This window comes from Dipodomys merriami, unplaced genomic scaffold, assembly GCF_024711535.1.
Source record: "Dipodomys merriami isolate MVZ:Mamm:240054 unplaced genomic scaffold, mDipMer1.0.p SCAF_4, whole genome shotgun sequence".
In the NCBI taxonomy this organism is placed as follows: domain Eukaryota; kingdom Metazoa; phylum Chordata; class Mammalia; order Rodentia; family Heteromyidae; genus Dipodomys; species Dipodomys merriami.
The window spans coordinates 6,883,963-6,897,723 of NW_027205603.1; the positions used below are offsets into that span (position 1 = coordinate 6,883,963).

Sequence of the window (13,761 nt, forward strand, 5' to 3'; positions counted from 1 at the left end):
GGAGGCTAAGATCTAGGGATTGTGGTTCAAAGCCAGCCCAGGCAGAAAAAGTCGGTGTGAGACTCTTATCTCCAATGAGATAACCAGAAAACCAGAAGTGGAGCTGTGGCTCAAAGTGATAGAGCACTAGCCTTGAGCAAAAGTGCTCAGAGACAGTGCCCAGGTCATGAGTTCAAGACTCACAGCCAACGAAAACAACAGAGTCCAAAACCCTCCCTGCCCACTGTCAAAGATGTCTAAGGATGGAAATGGACAACTTGTGACCCCTTCCTGGTGCCTTGAGACCACAATCACACAACCACATCCGGGAAGGAGGCTTACCAGTGTGTGAATAGCACACCACAGGTCCTGCTCACCAGAAACTATTAAGAATGAGCATCTCGGGCTGGGAAGGTGGCTCAGTGGTAGAGCACTTGTCTTGCATGCTCGAGGCCCTGAGTTCGATTCCTCAGCACCACATAAGAAAAAAGCTGGAAGTGGCACTGTGGCTCAAGTGGTAGAGCCCTAGCCTTGAGCTGAAAAGCTGAGGGACAGTGCCCAGGCCCAGAGTTTAGGCCCCACGACCGGACCTCCCCCCCCCCAAAAAAAGAATGAGCTCCCCACCTCACCTTGCTTTACGCTCCCCCTCCAAAACCACCGAGAATAAACTGCTACCAAAATTCCATAGGCGATATTCAACCAGAATTCAACCAAAATTACACAACTAACTAGGAAAATGTGTTGACATACATGTTTTAGTGACTTGACTATTTGGTTCATCTCCAGCCTCTTAAGAGTTGGTTGGGGGTTGTGGGGGGGGGGGGGGGAGGGAAAGAGGGCAGGAGGCTGACAACCTAGAACTCCAGGGACTAGAGCAGAAGGGTCATAAGTTCTAAACCAGTCTGGGCTATTGAGACTCTGACTCAAAAATTTAAAAAAAGAAGTTATCCATTGGATAAAACCAAAATGAACAACAGGAAGTAAACTTTCATGGTGTGTTGTAGTTTCTTCCCCTTCATCCCTCTCTTTTCCTCTCTTCTCCTCCCCTGTCCTTTTTACCTTCCATCTTTATTTCTTGTTTCCTTTTTATTTTTCGGGTGCCAGTCCTAGGGCTGGAACTCAGGGCCTGTGTGCTGAGCTTTTTTTGCTCAAGACTAGTGTTCTACCACTTAAGTCACAGCCCACTCCAGGTTTTGGGGGTTTTTTTTGGGGGGGGGTTGTTGTTTTTTGTGCTTCACTGGAAGTAACAGTCTCACAGGCTTTCCTGCATGGGCTGGCTTTGAATCTCGATCCTCAGTTCTCAGCTTCCTGAGTGGCTAGGATTATAGATGTGAGTGAGCAGCACCCAGGTCTTTTTTATTTTTTTTTTTTTTATGATAGGATATCACTATGAAGCCCAGGAATCTGTGAGGCTTCAAACTCTCTAGTTTTGGGACTAAAGCTATGCATAACAGTCAAACTGACCATCTTTAGGTTTCAAATGCAAGGTTCTGTGACGAAGGCCACAAAAACTTGAATGTCACCCTCAGTTCATTTATAGATACCGTATACCGAAGGGAAGCAACTATCACCCAAAAAGCATTTCTTTTTTTTTGGGGGGGGGTCCAGTCGTGGGGCCTGAACTCTGGGCTTCAGCTCAAGGCTAGCGCTGTACCACTTGAGCCACAGCACCACTTCCGGCTTTTTTTTTTCTTTTTGCTTATGTGGTGCTAAGGAATCAAACCCAGGGCCTCAGGCATGCAAGGCAAGCACTCTACCACTGAGCCACCTTCCCAGCCCCACCAAAAAGCATTTCTATCACCCGAAAGCAAATGGCTCATGATATTTTTTTTCCCTAGAACTGAAGCTTGAACTCAGGGCCTCATGCTCTTGCTCAGCCTTTTCACTCATGGCTGGTTCTCTAGCACTAAGGTCAGGTCTCCATTTCTAGCTTTTTAATGGTTATTTGGAGATGAAGAGCCTCTCAGATTTGTCTCGGCCTCCTTTGTGGCTAGGATTATAGTCATGAGCCAGTGGCAGCTTGCCATTCTTTGGTGGCTCTTAGGGTATGAAATGTAATACACCAGAAGAAACCCTCCCTCTTGGGATATTCTAACTGGCTAGCTTATTTTACAACTCCAGAGGCACGCTGTTCAAAATCTGTGCAATTCCCCAGATTACCTTCTTGACAGTAGCACCTTCTGGAGACCACCACAGGGCAAGAATTATCTTGACGGGATTGGTGGCACGGCTCAGGTAGGAGAGCAACAGCCAATGAGCAAAAGTGTCAGATACTAAGTTCCAGCCTCGGTCTCAGACAACAACAACAATAATAATAATAATAATTAACTTGAACTTACTACATAGGTAATAAAAATAGCTTTTCCAGTATAGCTAGCTGCTGGGTTAGAAACAGTCCCAGCCTGAGATGACCCTGTTGGCGAGGCTCCATAGGAAGGAGAGTCTGGCCTGGTGTCTACGTCGATGCTGACAGATCTGAGTTCTCATCTCGATGATTAATATGGCAGCCCATGTCGCCTTGTTGAAGTTATTTCACCCTGGGTAGAAGACTGGAGATCCAGACCTGCGTAAATATGCAGGCTTGGCCCATACTTTAAAATAAAGACGGACAATATAAATATTTGATACCGAAACATAATACAAGTAATGTATTCATCAACACACTCAGAATAGTTTAAGATTTTTCTTTCAAATCTTGTACATGATTTAAAGCTTCAAAACCACCATTGGGGAACTGAAAAGCTTTTCTCTCCCAACTATTTGCTGTGCAGGTTTGGAGACATTTTAGTGGTTAAAGTTCTCAAAATAATTGGTCACTTGATTGAATTCTACTATTTATGGTGCTAAAGAGTCTAGTCACCACAATGAGCTAATTGAATAACTAGATGGTGATCACCAGGAGGGCTGTGAGGATCAAAAGAAGTAATGCAGGCGGGCACCATTACCTCACACCTGTACTCCTAGCTACTCAGGAGGCTGAGATCTAAAGATCGAGGTTCAAAGCCAGACAGATATCTTGTGGGACTCTTATCTCCAAGTAACAGCCCAAAAGCCAGAAGTGGAACTGTGGCTCAATGGTAGAGCACCTGATTTGAAGGGGGGGAAAAAAGTCAAGTAAAAATGAGGCCCTGAATTCGATCCTCCTACTGGCATAATCAACCAATCAATCAATCAATCAATTAATTGATCACGAGCAGTAAACAAAGAGAAATAATAAAAGGTAATGCATAAAAAAACTTGGCACCATGGTATATAGCATACCAGTACATAATACACTCTATATACAAAATGCCTGTCCTGGGGCTTGAATTCAGAGCCTAGGCGCTGTCCCTGAGCTTCTTTGGCTTAAGGCTAGCATTCTACCACTTTAGCCACAGTACCACTTTCAGCTTTTTCACAGTAGTTTCTCATTGGCGCTGAGTTTCACATTCTTTCTTGCCCTGATTGGCTTCAAATGGTGATCCTCAGTTCTCAGCCTCCTGAGTAGCTAGGATTACAAGCGTGAGCCACTAGTGCCCAGCTTATATAATAATATTCTTTGATAGTACAATTATATTCTAATATCCTTTGATCTTTCTAACAAAGGGCACACACTTGTAGAATGTAAACATATAGTAAAGAAGTAGCTTTTACGTGGCTTGAAAAACTTAATAGGAAAATGTACAAAGCCACAATTCATATACTGCAGTGGAAAATCATGCTACCGTTTGCTGGTTCACAGTATTGTCCTGAAAAACTGAGAGCCTAAATACTCCTAGTGAACTCTCCTATGTGATTTGCCTTTCATTTGGTCCAATTATAAGCTACTTGGAGTCCAAAAGAATAATGAATAGAGATGCAGAGAAATGCACGGAAACAAAACAGAGCTCCAGATCAGGTACAAGCAGTACTGCTCGGACCCCGTCCAGTGTCTGAGGTTCATTCTGTCTTCTCACAAACCTGCATTTCTCCCTCTCAAGAGTTTCCCATACCTTCCTGCATGAAGCATCTTAACCTAATGTTCAAAGTCAGAAAACAGAAGAAATGAATAAGCGGTATTAAAACGATCTTACATGTAATCATCAAATCCACATAAGATGAACAGTTTCTTGGGAAACTAAAGAAAGGAGCAGGCTGGGCAAACGCGTCTCACTTGGTGATGATGTGGCCTCCAGGTTTTCTCCCATAGTTAGCACTGGGCAAGAGTCCTTTCACCCCCAGTCTCCAAGACAACGGGCGAGCCCAAGGCTGCATTTTGACTACCACAAGGTCTGAAAGAAAATGAACGCCCTGGGCTACAGCAGACCTGCCCCAGATCCCTCTGGAAATCACCAGTCCTTTCTCAGCAAGGCTAGGATGCCACCACATGGCACAGAGTTACAAAGGGTAGCTGTCACACACACACCATGGGCAAACTCTGATGCGGGCTGCCAAGAGGACCAATGGGCCGAGGCCAGAGATGATGTGTATCACAGTGTGGCAGCATGACGCCGCACACACTTCCTGCAGCAGGCCTGAGCATGCGTGGTGAGAGCTACGATTCCCCAGTTCCTCCATGTATGACTGGATTTGAAAGCAGGGCCTTGGAGGAGCTGCTGAAGTCAGGAACTTAAGAAAGTAAAGCCATTTTCCTTTATGGCTTTACCAATATCCAAAACAAAATGCTATTGAACACGATTAAGCATCACACACTAATGAAAGCCATGGAAACTGGACCAGAAGATAGAATTCCATTCTATCCCTTTCCTTCCTCCCTCTCTTCCTTCCTTCCTTCCTAACTCCCTCTCTTCTTCCTTCTCTCTCTCCCTCCCTTCCTTCCCTCCATTCCTTTTTATTTGTCTGTTCAGTTTTTATGTGGGGGAGACAGTCCTGGGACCTGAATTCAGAGTGTGGGTGCTGTATCTGAGCTTCTTTTGCTCAAAGCAAGCACTCTACCACAGCTTCACTTCTGGCTTACTGGAAATAGGCGTCTCAGGCTGTCCGGTTGGCTTTGAACTGCGATCCTCAGATCTCAGCCTCCTGAGTAGCTAGGATTTCAGGCATGAGCCATTGGCACCTGGCAAAACATCTGGTTATATTTGTTTGTTATGTTTTGCTGGTTTGACTTGGTTTGGCACTAAGGAAACCAAAAGAATTCAGGGCTTCAAACCTATTCAGCAGGCCTTCTATGACTTGAGCTATGCCCCGCAATCCTTTTTTCTTTTGTTATTTTTCTAACCGGGTTTCATGGGTTTTTCCCAGGCCAGCCTCAAACCTCGATCCTTCCCATCTCTGCTTCCTATGGAGCTGGGATCACATCCACTTACCACCATGCCCCCCCTTATTTGTTGTATACATGGAGTCTTGCTAACTTTTTTATTGCCAGGTCTACCTTGAACTGAGTCTCCTGAACTCTACCTCCTGCACAGCTGGGATTACAAGGGTGAACCACCACACCCAGACCTCATCTTTCATTTAAAAATACACTGGCTGATGAGCAACTCTCTACCCAGGAGCCTGGTGCAAGGCAGTTGTGACCACGGGCAATGTTTCCATGCTCTGATCAGCGAGATTGTGAGATGGGTGCAGTGTCTCTCCTGGTGAGCCACACAGGTGATGTACAATAAAACAAATGAGTCCCATGCTGAGGATAAGGGTGAAAAGCATGAAAGAGGAAGCGAGCACTGGGTGGCAGTAGACCCGGCATTAATGAGATGCTGCCTTTGGTCTCCTTAGCAAAACACAGGTGCAACACTGCCCTCTACTGGTTACACACGCTAACGGGAAAGACTTGCTCCTCTCAGCCCTGTGTCTGTAGGCTTGGGAAAAGCAAATAGAAATCAAGCCATGAATCTGGCAAGTCAAAAAAAGAAGCAAGAAGGCTTCAGAAGAGACGACATCACCTCCAGTGTTTGCTGCATAACCGTGGGTCTCATGTGCTTCTTCAAGAAACTTTCCCAAAGCATCACACCAGATACAAGGGGCACAGAAGAGACTCTTACGTATACAACGCTGGAAGGGGGTAGTAGACTAAAATGTAGATTATTGAGATGTTTCACTAGAAGAGACAGATAAGTAATTCGGACTTTCTTTCTTCCTTTTTTTTGCCAGTCCTGGGGCTTGAACTCAAGACCTAGGCACTGTCCCTGAGTTTCTTTTGCTCAAGAGCTACCGCTTGAGCCATAGCACCACTTCTGGCTTTTTCTTTGTATGTGGTACTGAGGAATTGAACCCAGGGCTTCATGCATGCTAGGTAAGCACTCTACCACTGAGCCACATTTCCAGCCCCACCATTCAGTCTTTCAACAAACACTGACAAGGTGTGTGGGTGAGCTGGAAAGAAAGGGGAAAGGGGCTTTCCAAGGCTGTGTGGATCACATAAAGGTGGGCACACTAATTGCGGGTAGCAAATGCACTTTTTTTTTTTTTTTCAGTCGTGGGGCTTGAACTCTGGGCCTGGGCGCTGTCCCTGAGCTCTTCAGCTCAAGGTGAGCGCTCTACCACTTGAGCCACAGTGCCAATTCCGGTTTTCTAGTGATTTATTGGAGATAAAGAGTCTCTCGAACTTTCCTGCCTGGGCTGGCTTTGAACCTCGATCCTCAGATCTCAGCCTCCTGAGTAGCTAGGATTACAGGCGTGAACCACCAGCGCCCAGCTGCAAATGCTATAGCTAAAATCACATTCTTCCCAGGTTTTGTTTGTTTTTTTGATGACAGTCCGGCAGCTTGAACTCAAGGCTTGAGTGCTGTCCTGAGCTCTTATGCACAAGGTTAGCACTTTACAACTGAGAACCACAGCCACACTTCTGGCTGGGTAGTGGTTAATTACAGATAAGAGTCTCACAGACTTTCCTGCCTGGGCTGGCTTTGAATGGTAATCCTCAGATCTCAGCCTCCTAAGTAGCTAGGATTACAGGCATGAGCCACCAGCATCCTGCTCTTCCCAGTTTTTCAACCCTTCCTCCCACATTCCTATCTGGCCCCACCCATGCATTCCTCACAGAGAGACAGATTCCAGCCCAACAGGGCTTGGAAACAAACAGTCCCTCTCAGCATCCCGTGGCTATACATGTGGTGACGATTTTCTACACAACTCCTTTGGTAGCTAGTTGTTTTTCCTTTTGAAGACATATCTGAAAGATGTGTTCATCTAACCTGAAGAGAACAGTGATTGATGAAGGCTTGGCCACTTCTGGAAGAGATTACCAAGCCACAGAAGATGTGACCAGAGGAAATGACAGCACGGCACCTGACTACCCCCAGAATTCTTCACTTCTATGTAACATGAACACAGGAGATTCTAGAAGCAACTTCATCAGCCAAGGAAAAGACAGCTGCTGCTTGGGGGAGCTTCTGCAGTGAAATCTCTTTCATAAAAACAAAATTGGCACTCTTGCTCTTGGAAACTTTGAGCAGAGAATATATATGCAGATGACATAGCACAGAGAAAAGAATGATTTGAAAATTAAAAGTGGAACACATTTCAAAAACATGGCTATCTAAATCAATTAGAACCTTAGGCAAAAGGGCGGAATGATTCACATTCTAACAAGCAACATATAAAACACCAATATGTGACTCAGTATCATAAACCACATTAAATTCTGGATGCAGGTAACTGACTCTGCTGGAACTCGTTGCATTAAGTAGAGATTTATATTAATAGTTAACATTTGGGGCTGAGAATGTGGCTTAGTGGTAGAGTGCTTGCCTTGCACACATGAAGCCTTGGGTTCGATTCCTCAGTACCACATACACAGAAAAAGCCAGGAGTGGTGCCGTGGATCAAGTGGTAGAGTGCCAGCCTTGAGCACAGAGAGGCTCAGGAACAAAACCCAGGCCCTGAGTTCAAGCCCCAGGACTAGCTAACATTTAATTGCATCTCTCACTAAGCCAGTCTTCCCAGTGGTATTTTTATTCCTATTTGATGATGAGGAATTTAAGGCTCAGAGAAGTCAAGTAGCTTGTCCAATGTGACACAGTGGCTATGAGATTTTGAACTCACTTTCTCCCACTCCAAGGTACTGCTTTAAGCTCCTCCCACACAGGATCTGAGTATCCTTAGGATGTCATGGAGCTGACAAAAGTCTCTGTCTGACATCTGACTCTAGCCCAAGGAGAAAAGAAAGCTCATCGAGAAGATTGTGGTATATACACTCAAATGTCGCTAAAAGCTCACCTAGTTGAGCCTGAGCCTAACCACCTAGGAGGCTGAGACCTGAGGACTGGGGTTCAAAGCCAGCCCTCACAGACAAATCCAAGAAACTCTTATCTCCAAGTAAGTAGCAAAAAGCCAGAAGTGGAGGTACGGCTCAAGTGTAGATAGAGCATCATCCTTGAGCAGAAAAAGCTAAGTAAAGACATGAGGTCCTGAGTTCAAGCCCTAGTACCAAAACACACATATACATAACACACACACACACACACACACACACACGCACGCATGCACGCACGCACGCACGCACACGGTAACCTACTATATCTAAGAAAGTCCAGGGTCCAGGGGCTGGGAAGGTGGCTCAGTGGTAGAGCACTTGCCTTGCATGCATGAGGCCCTGGGTTCGATTCCTCAGCACCACATAAGCAAAAAGAAAAAAGCCAGAAGTAGCACTGTGGCTCAAGTGGTAGAGCACTAGCCTTGAGCTGAAGAGCTGAGGGACAGCGCCCAGGCCCAGAGTTCAGGCCCCACGACCAGACCCAAAAAAAAAAAAAAAAAAAAGAAGTCCAGTGCTCTGTTGATAAGACTCAACTCTCATAAGCAGAAAGACAGGTATTTCACATGCTTCAAAGAAATACAAAACGTCTGTCCTTATCTTCAAAGCTGAATTTCTGTTTAGCTTCTGAGAAATTAAGACAATGAAAGCAAAGCTTGAGACTGAAGAAATGGTCATTCTCAGTAGGTGGGAATTCATCATTCCCTGTGTCTCCACAGGATAATACAGAAAACTTCAAGGCTGCAACTGAAATTGTGTAAATAAAGGAATAAGAGGGTCTTACATCACATAATTCATGTAACCATATCAAATGTTTCAAAACATATACAATGAACATTATATGCACAGCTGGTTGATGAGCCCAAGTGAAGGAATGGGCTTCTGAAGAAAGTTCTAGAACCCTGAAGACTGCAAGAAGCCCAGAGGCCAAGGAGACAGCAGAATGCAGCCCTCCATGGCCCAACAGTACAGAACCAGAGGAGATTCACTTCCGCTGAGCTTCTAAGGAAGTACTGATGCTCTTCCTCCGTTATTTCTCTGGGAAAACTTCAGCGTGAGCTTGCTTTTTACCACAGAGTGTTATACCAGAAACATCTCTACCAGAAAGCAAGTGGCTATCTTTTCTTCTCTAAAATGGGCCAAGTCATTTCAGAGATAATGGAACAGAACTGAAATAGCTTGTAAATATTATATGGAGTCACTTCTTCCAAGACTAAGTAGAAAGCAAACTCTGTTCTTAAAGCAAACTCTGTTCTAGCCTGTGAGGAAGAGTGCTACAGGCAAGATCATGTATTAAGCATGGCAGGGATGGGAAACCAAATTCAACAAGCAATTTCGAAGTACTGTCATATGGACAGCCAGAAGTGTGAAAAGGCAGAGTCCAAACTAAACTTGCCTTAACCTGAAAAAAATGCTGTATTTCCATGCTGCATTGCACTTACAAAGTGTTTTTTTTTCCAATATTGGAATTAGCTGTGAACTAAAAAAAAAAATCAACAATCACAAAAATGTGGATTTTTGGCTTCTTAAAATTTTAGTCTGGCAACACTAGATGAAAATCCACACCTGGTGAAGACTGTTGGGCCCTGAGTTGTAGGGAGACAGACTTCTTACAGAGGACCAACTGTTGCCACCTGTACAAATAATCTGGAGTCTGGAATTCCTGATTACAAGGGAAAACAAGAAGGGAAACACAATAAAATGGGTGGCACCTGAATACTGAAACTGAAGGGAAGATGGAAAAGCTTGGAGCACCGAAAGAGTTAACGATAAAGATCCAGAAATAGTCAACAAGCTATGAATTGTGTGTGTGTGTGTGTGTGTGTGTGTGTGTGTGTGCGCGCGCGCACGCACACACACAGCACAGACACAGGCCCTGGAGCTTGAACTCAGGGCCTGGGCACTGTCCCTGAGCTTTTTTGCTCAAGGCTAGTATTCTACTACTTTGATTGGCAGCTCCACTTCCAGTTTTTGGTGGACAATTGGAGATCAGAGTCTCCTGGACTTTCATGCCTGGTCTAGCGTTAAACAGATCTCAGCCTACTGGGTAGCTGGGATGATAGCAGGCAGCCACCAGTAAGAGCCAGGCACAAAGATATGCTTCAAACATTGCAAGCCCAAGAATTCCCATTAGTCACACAGCTCTCAAGATACCATTTTCGTTCGTGGACCAAGGCCAGAAGAGGAGAAAAGGGGAAGGATTCAAAAAATAAACTTCCCAAATTAAAGTGATAAAGTGGCTAGGAGGTAAAGCGTGTGGGAAATCCACCCAGATGGCATGAAGTTCTCCCAGAACGCCAAGGAGGGAGAGGAACAACTCTGTGTGTGATTCCTTTCCCTTCAAAAACAAACAAAACACTAAATTTACTTATGATCTGGAAAGAAGTGCACAGAGAGGCGTGGATTCAGCACGGGCATCTATGCGCACAGTGCATGTGGCGGAGCTGGGGGGGGGGGGGGGTCCCCCGGGGTGGAGGATAATCCGATCCTCGACGCCCAGGATGGTTGTCCGGTTGCAACAGAACAAATGGTGGTGCACAGCAAACTTTCTGCAGGAAGGTCCCGCCTGGGGAGGGAGGAGGATCTGCGGAGGGCGGGATGTCAGGCAGACCCCTGCCGACCGCGGACCCCCTCGCCAGCACCCCGAGGAGGGCAGGGCCGGGCCGGGCAGAGCAGGCCCTGAGGGTGAACTTACACAAGCCATGGACGTCCAGCATGTTGGAGATGCCCCGGTCGCTCATGTCCACTTCCGGCTGGTTCTTCTCCCGGCTCTCCTCCACCAACTTTTTCAGAGACTTGGACATGTTTGTTCTGGAGCAAACGACAACAGAGCCCGTGGGCGATGAGGGGCGGGTGGGCGCCGGGACGCGGACTCGGGGTGCCCCGGGGGGTGTCACCTCCCACCCGGGTGCTGAGAGCCGGGACTGAGCGCGGGCTCTCCGGGCACAGCCCGGCAGGGGTCGGGGCGCAGGGCAAAGCCGGGTGCACCGCCACCCACACTTACCGCGGAGGCTGGGCGTGGGGAGTCCTCGGGGTTCACGCTCGGGTGACAAGCGAACGCACCCCGTCAGGGATCCTAAACCAGGAACACGCCCTGTCCCAGCGCCCGCTCTGCGCAGGCGCCCTCGCCCCTCAGCGCCACGCCACTCCCGCTCCCGACACTTCCCAAATTAGGAGAACCGTGTACTAGACCGGGCTCCCGCGCGAAGCTCCACCCATTGAAGAAAAATGTGGCTTTCTCCTCCCTCTCCTAAAGGCTGACCAATCGTATCCGTTTATTGACCTCACCACTCCGCCCCCATCCTCGGTTTTGAGGGACTGATTGGATGGAAGTTTACGCGTGCGTACTAGCTTTAGCGCATGCCCAGTGAGTTGGTGGAAGGGCATTGTTGTGTGGGCGGAAGCAGGGAATCTGGGTCTCCAGTGCTGGGAAGGTTGTGGTAACTAGAGGGTTGGTAGTTGGGATGGAGGCCCTGAGAAATCTAGAAGTAAATCGCTACCGTGTCCTACTTCTTTCTTTCAGTCTCACCTGTCAGAAGTTACAACTCGTCTCTGCAGACATTCCTATGTCAGCCCTGGCTGGAGCTTGCAGCCTGTATTATGAGCACCTGAAGAGAAGAGCTGGTGCCTCTGGCTGGGTTTGGGGTTTGGAGTTTGGACTTTGGGGTTTGGGTTTGGTTCGGTTTGATTTTGCACCTGGCTTTTTAGTTTTGAGCAACTGGTATTCCCCCCCCCACACACACACACACACCCGGGCCTAAAAGATACAAGAAAGACCTGAGCATTCTTAGAAAGCATGGATCCCTTCCATCCATTCATGACATTTGGATGTGTATCTAGCCAGGATTCCTTCTTCTTTTCTTGTTTCAGGTGAATTACTTGAAAATATACTAAGCCCACTTCCATTTTCTATACTTGAAAATGATCATGACAGTCCTCAAACACCCTAAAAATCATTGCCACATCACCACATCACAGAAGGCTAGTCTGGAGTCTCTTGTAGAGAGATTTAGCCTCTCTCTCTCTCTCTCTCCCTACCTCCCTCTCTCTCTCTCTCTCTCTCTCTCTCTCTCTCTCTCTCTCTCTCTCTCTCTGTCTCTCTCTCTCTCTCTGTCTCTCTCTCTCTGTCTCTCTCTGTCTCTCTCTCTCTCTCTGTCTCTGTCTCTCTGTCTCTCTGTCTCTCTCTCTCTCTCATTTGCCCCCTCTCTCCCTCTATGTCTCTCTCCCTCTTTCTCTCCCTCCCCCTTTCTCCATCTCCTTCTCCCTTTCTCTCCCTCTCTTCTCTCTCTCCCTCTCTCCATCTCTTTGCCTCTCTTCCTCTCCCTCTTTCCCTCTTCCTCATTCTCTCCCCCCCCCCATTATGTTTTCAACTTTATGTAATATTGGCACTGCTTTCTTCAATTCCATAGGTGCACTTGCTGGATAGCCTCAGAACCTCCCCCGTAGAGAACCACACCTCTCAGTGTCAGGGGCTCTTAAGATGCCCGTTGTTCAGATGGCACCAAGTGAGCACAAGTCACCTCTGGTTTCAAGAGCTGCATCCTGTTATACTTGCTTTTAGACAAAATTCCCAAATCATTCATGTTGTCAAACTTTTTGCATATTCTGAAACTTGACAATTCATTTCTAAATGAAAAAGCAAAATCTTGCATGTACCCCTAATTACATGCTGTTCCCAGGTGTTTGATGGTGCTATTCATTACATCCCACTATGTTTTTCAGTTCAATGTCATCCATAAAGTTGACATATCTATTCATAGTATGTAAATAATCAAAGCAGAAATGTTGAAGGTGAGAATATCTCATGTTTTAAATTTGTTTTGTCAGTACAGGGGGGTTGAACTCAGCATCTTATGCTTGCTAGGCAGGTACAGAGCCCAGCTCTTTGTAACTGTACTTATCAGATAGGGTCTTACTTTTTGCCCAAGTTGGTCTAGAATTGCAAGCCTCCTGATCTCTGCTTCCCAAGTAAAAGGGATGACAGATATGTACCGTGATTCCCAGAGGAGATTATCCAGTATTCCACTAGAGCGTGACAAAATAATGTTATACAGACCTTTCATTTAGTGAGTCTCTTGTGCTTAGTAAGTCTTCACTTGGCATATCTAACATAAAGCATGAATCTCTCCTGTGGTATCTATTTTATCTGGAGCTTGCTTGAACTCAGGGTTTCGTGCTTGCTAGGCAGGCATTCCAGCATGTAAGACAGGCTCCAAGGCCAAGACTTCTGTCCTACTAGAGACAGTGGAAAGTTTATGAAAGCCTTGGATTTTCTTGTGCAAAAGAATTTGAGCATTACTTCACTTAGATGCGTGTCTGGCAACTTCAGAGATAACATACTATTGAATGTTCCAATTCTTCCTAAATAGCATCTGATATTACTTAACTTGGTATGTTGTGTTGCAAAACTAAAAATAGACAGAGGTGATGCTCTGTGGAAACTCTGTCCCCTTGGGGACAAATGCACACACTGGGGTTTGTCTCACTTATGCAAGCAACTTCAACACCCTGTGTGACTGAGAAACAGTACCCCTGTATTAAAGGACAAGTGGACATGTACAGTCATTTCCTCTGAGCTACTTTCTTTTTTTATACTTGAAAGTGAATGTGAT

The 13,761-nt window shown here is 46.2% G+C and overlaps 1 protein-coding gene across 1 annotated transcript in view; it reads right to left on the reverse strand.

Annotated features, from left to right (window-relative positions):
• Rsu1 (Ras suppressor protein 1) overlaps positions 1–11,308 on the reverse strand; it is a 165,605-nt gene extending 154,297 nt beyond the window's left edge. Inside the window, exons 1-2 of the mRNA XM_069990435.1 lie at positions 11,154–11,308; positions 10,845–10,960 (exon numbers count right to left, since the gene is read on the reverse strand). Coding sequence (XP_069846536.1) covers positions 10,845–10,953 — 109 coding nt within the window. The 5' untranslated portion in view covers positions 10,954–10,960; positions 11,154–11,308. The remainder of the gene's footprint in view (positions 1–10,844; positions 10,961–11,153) is intronic.
• Between the last annotated feature and the right edge of the window lie 2,453 nt (positions 11,309–13,761).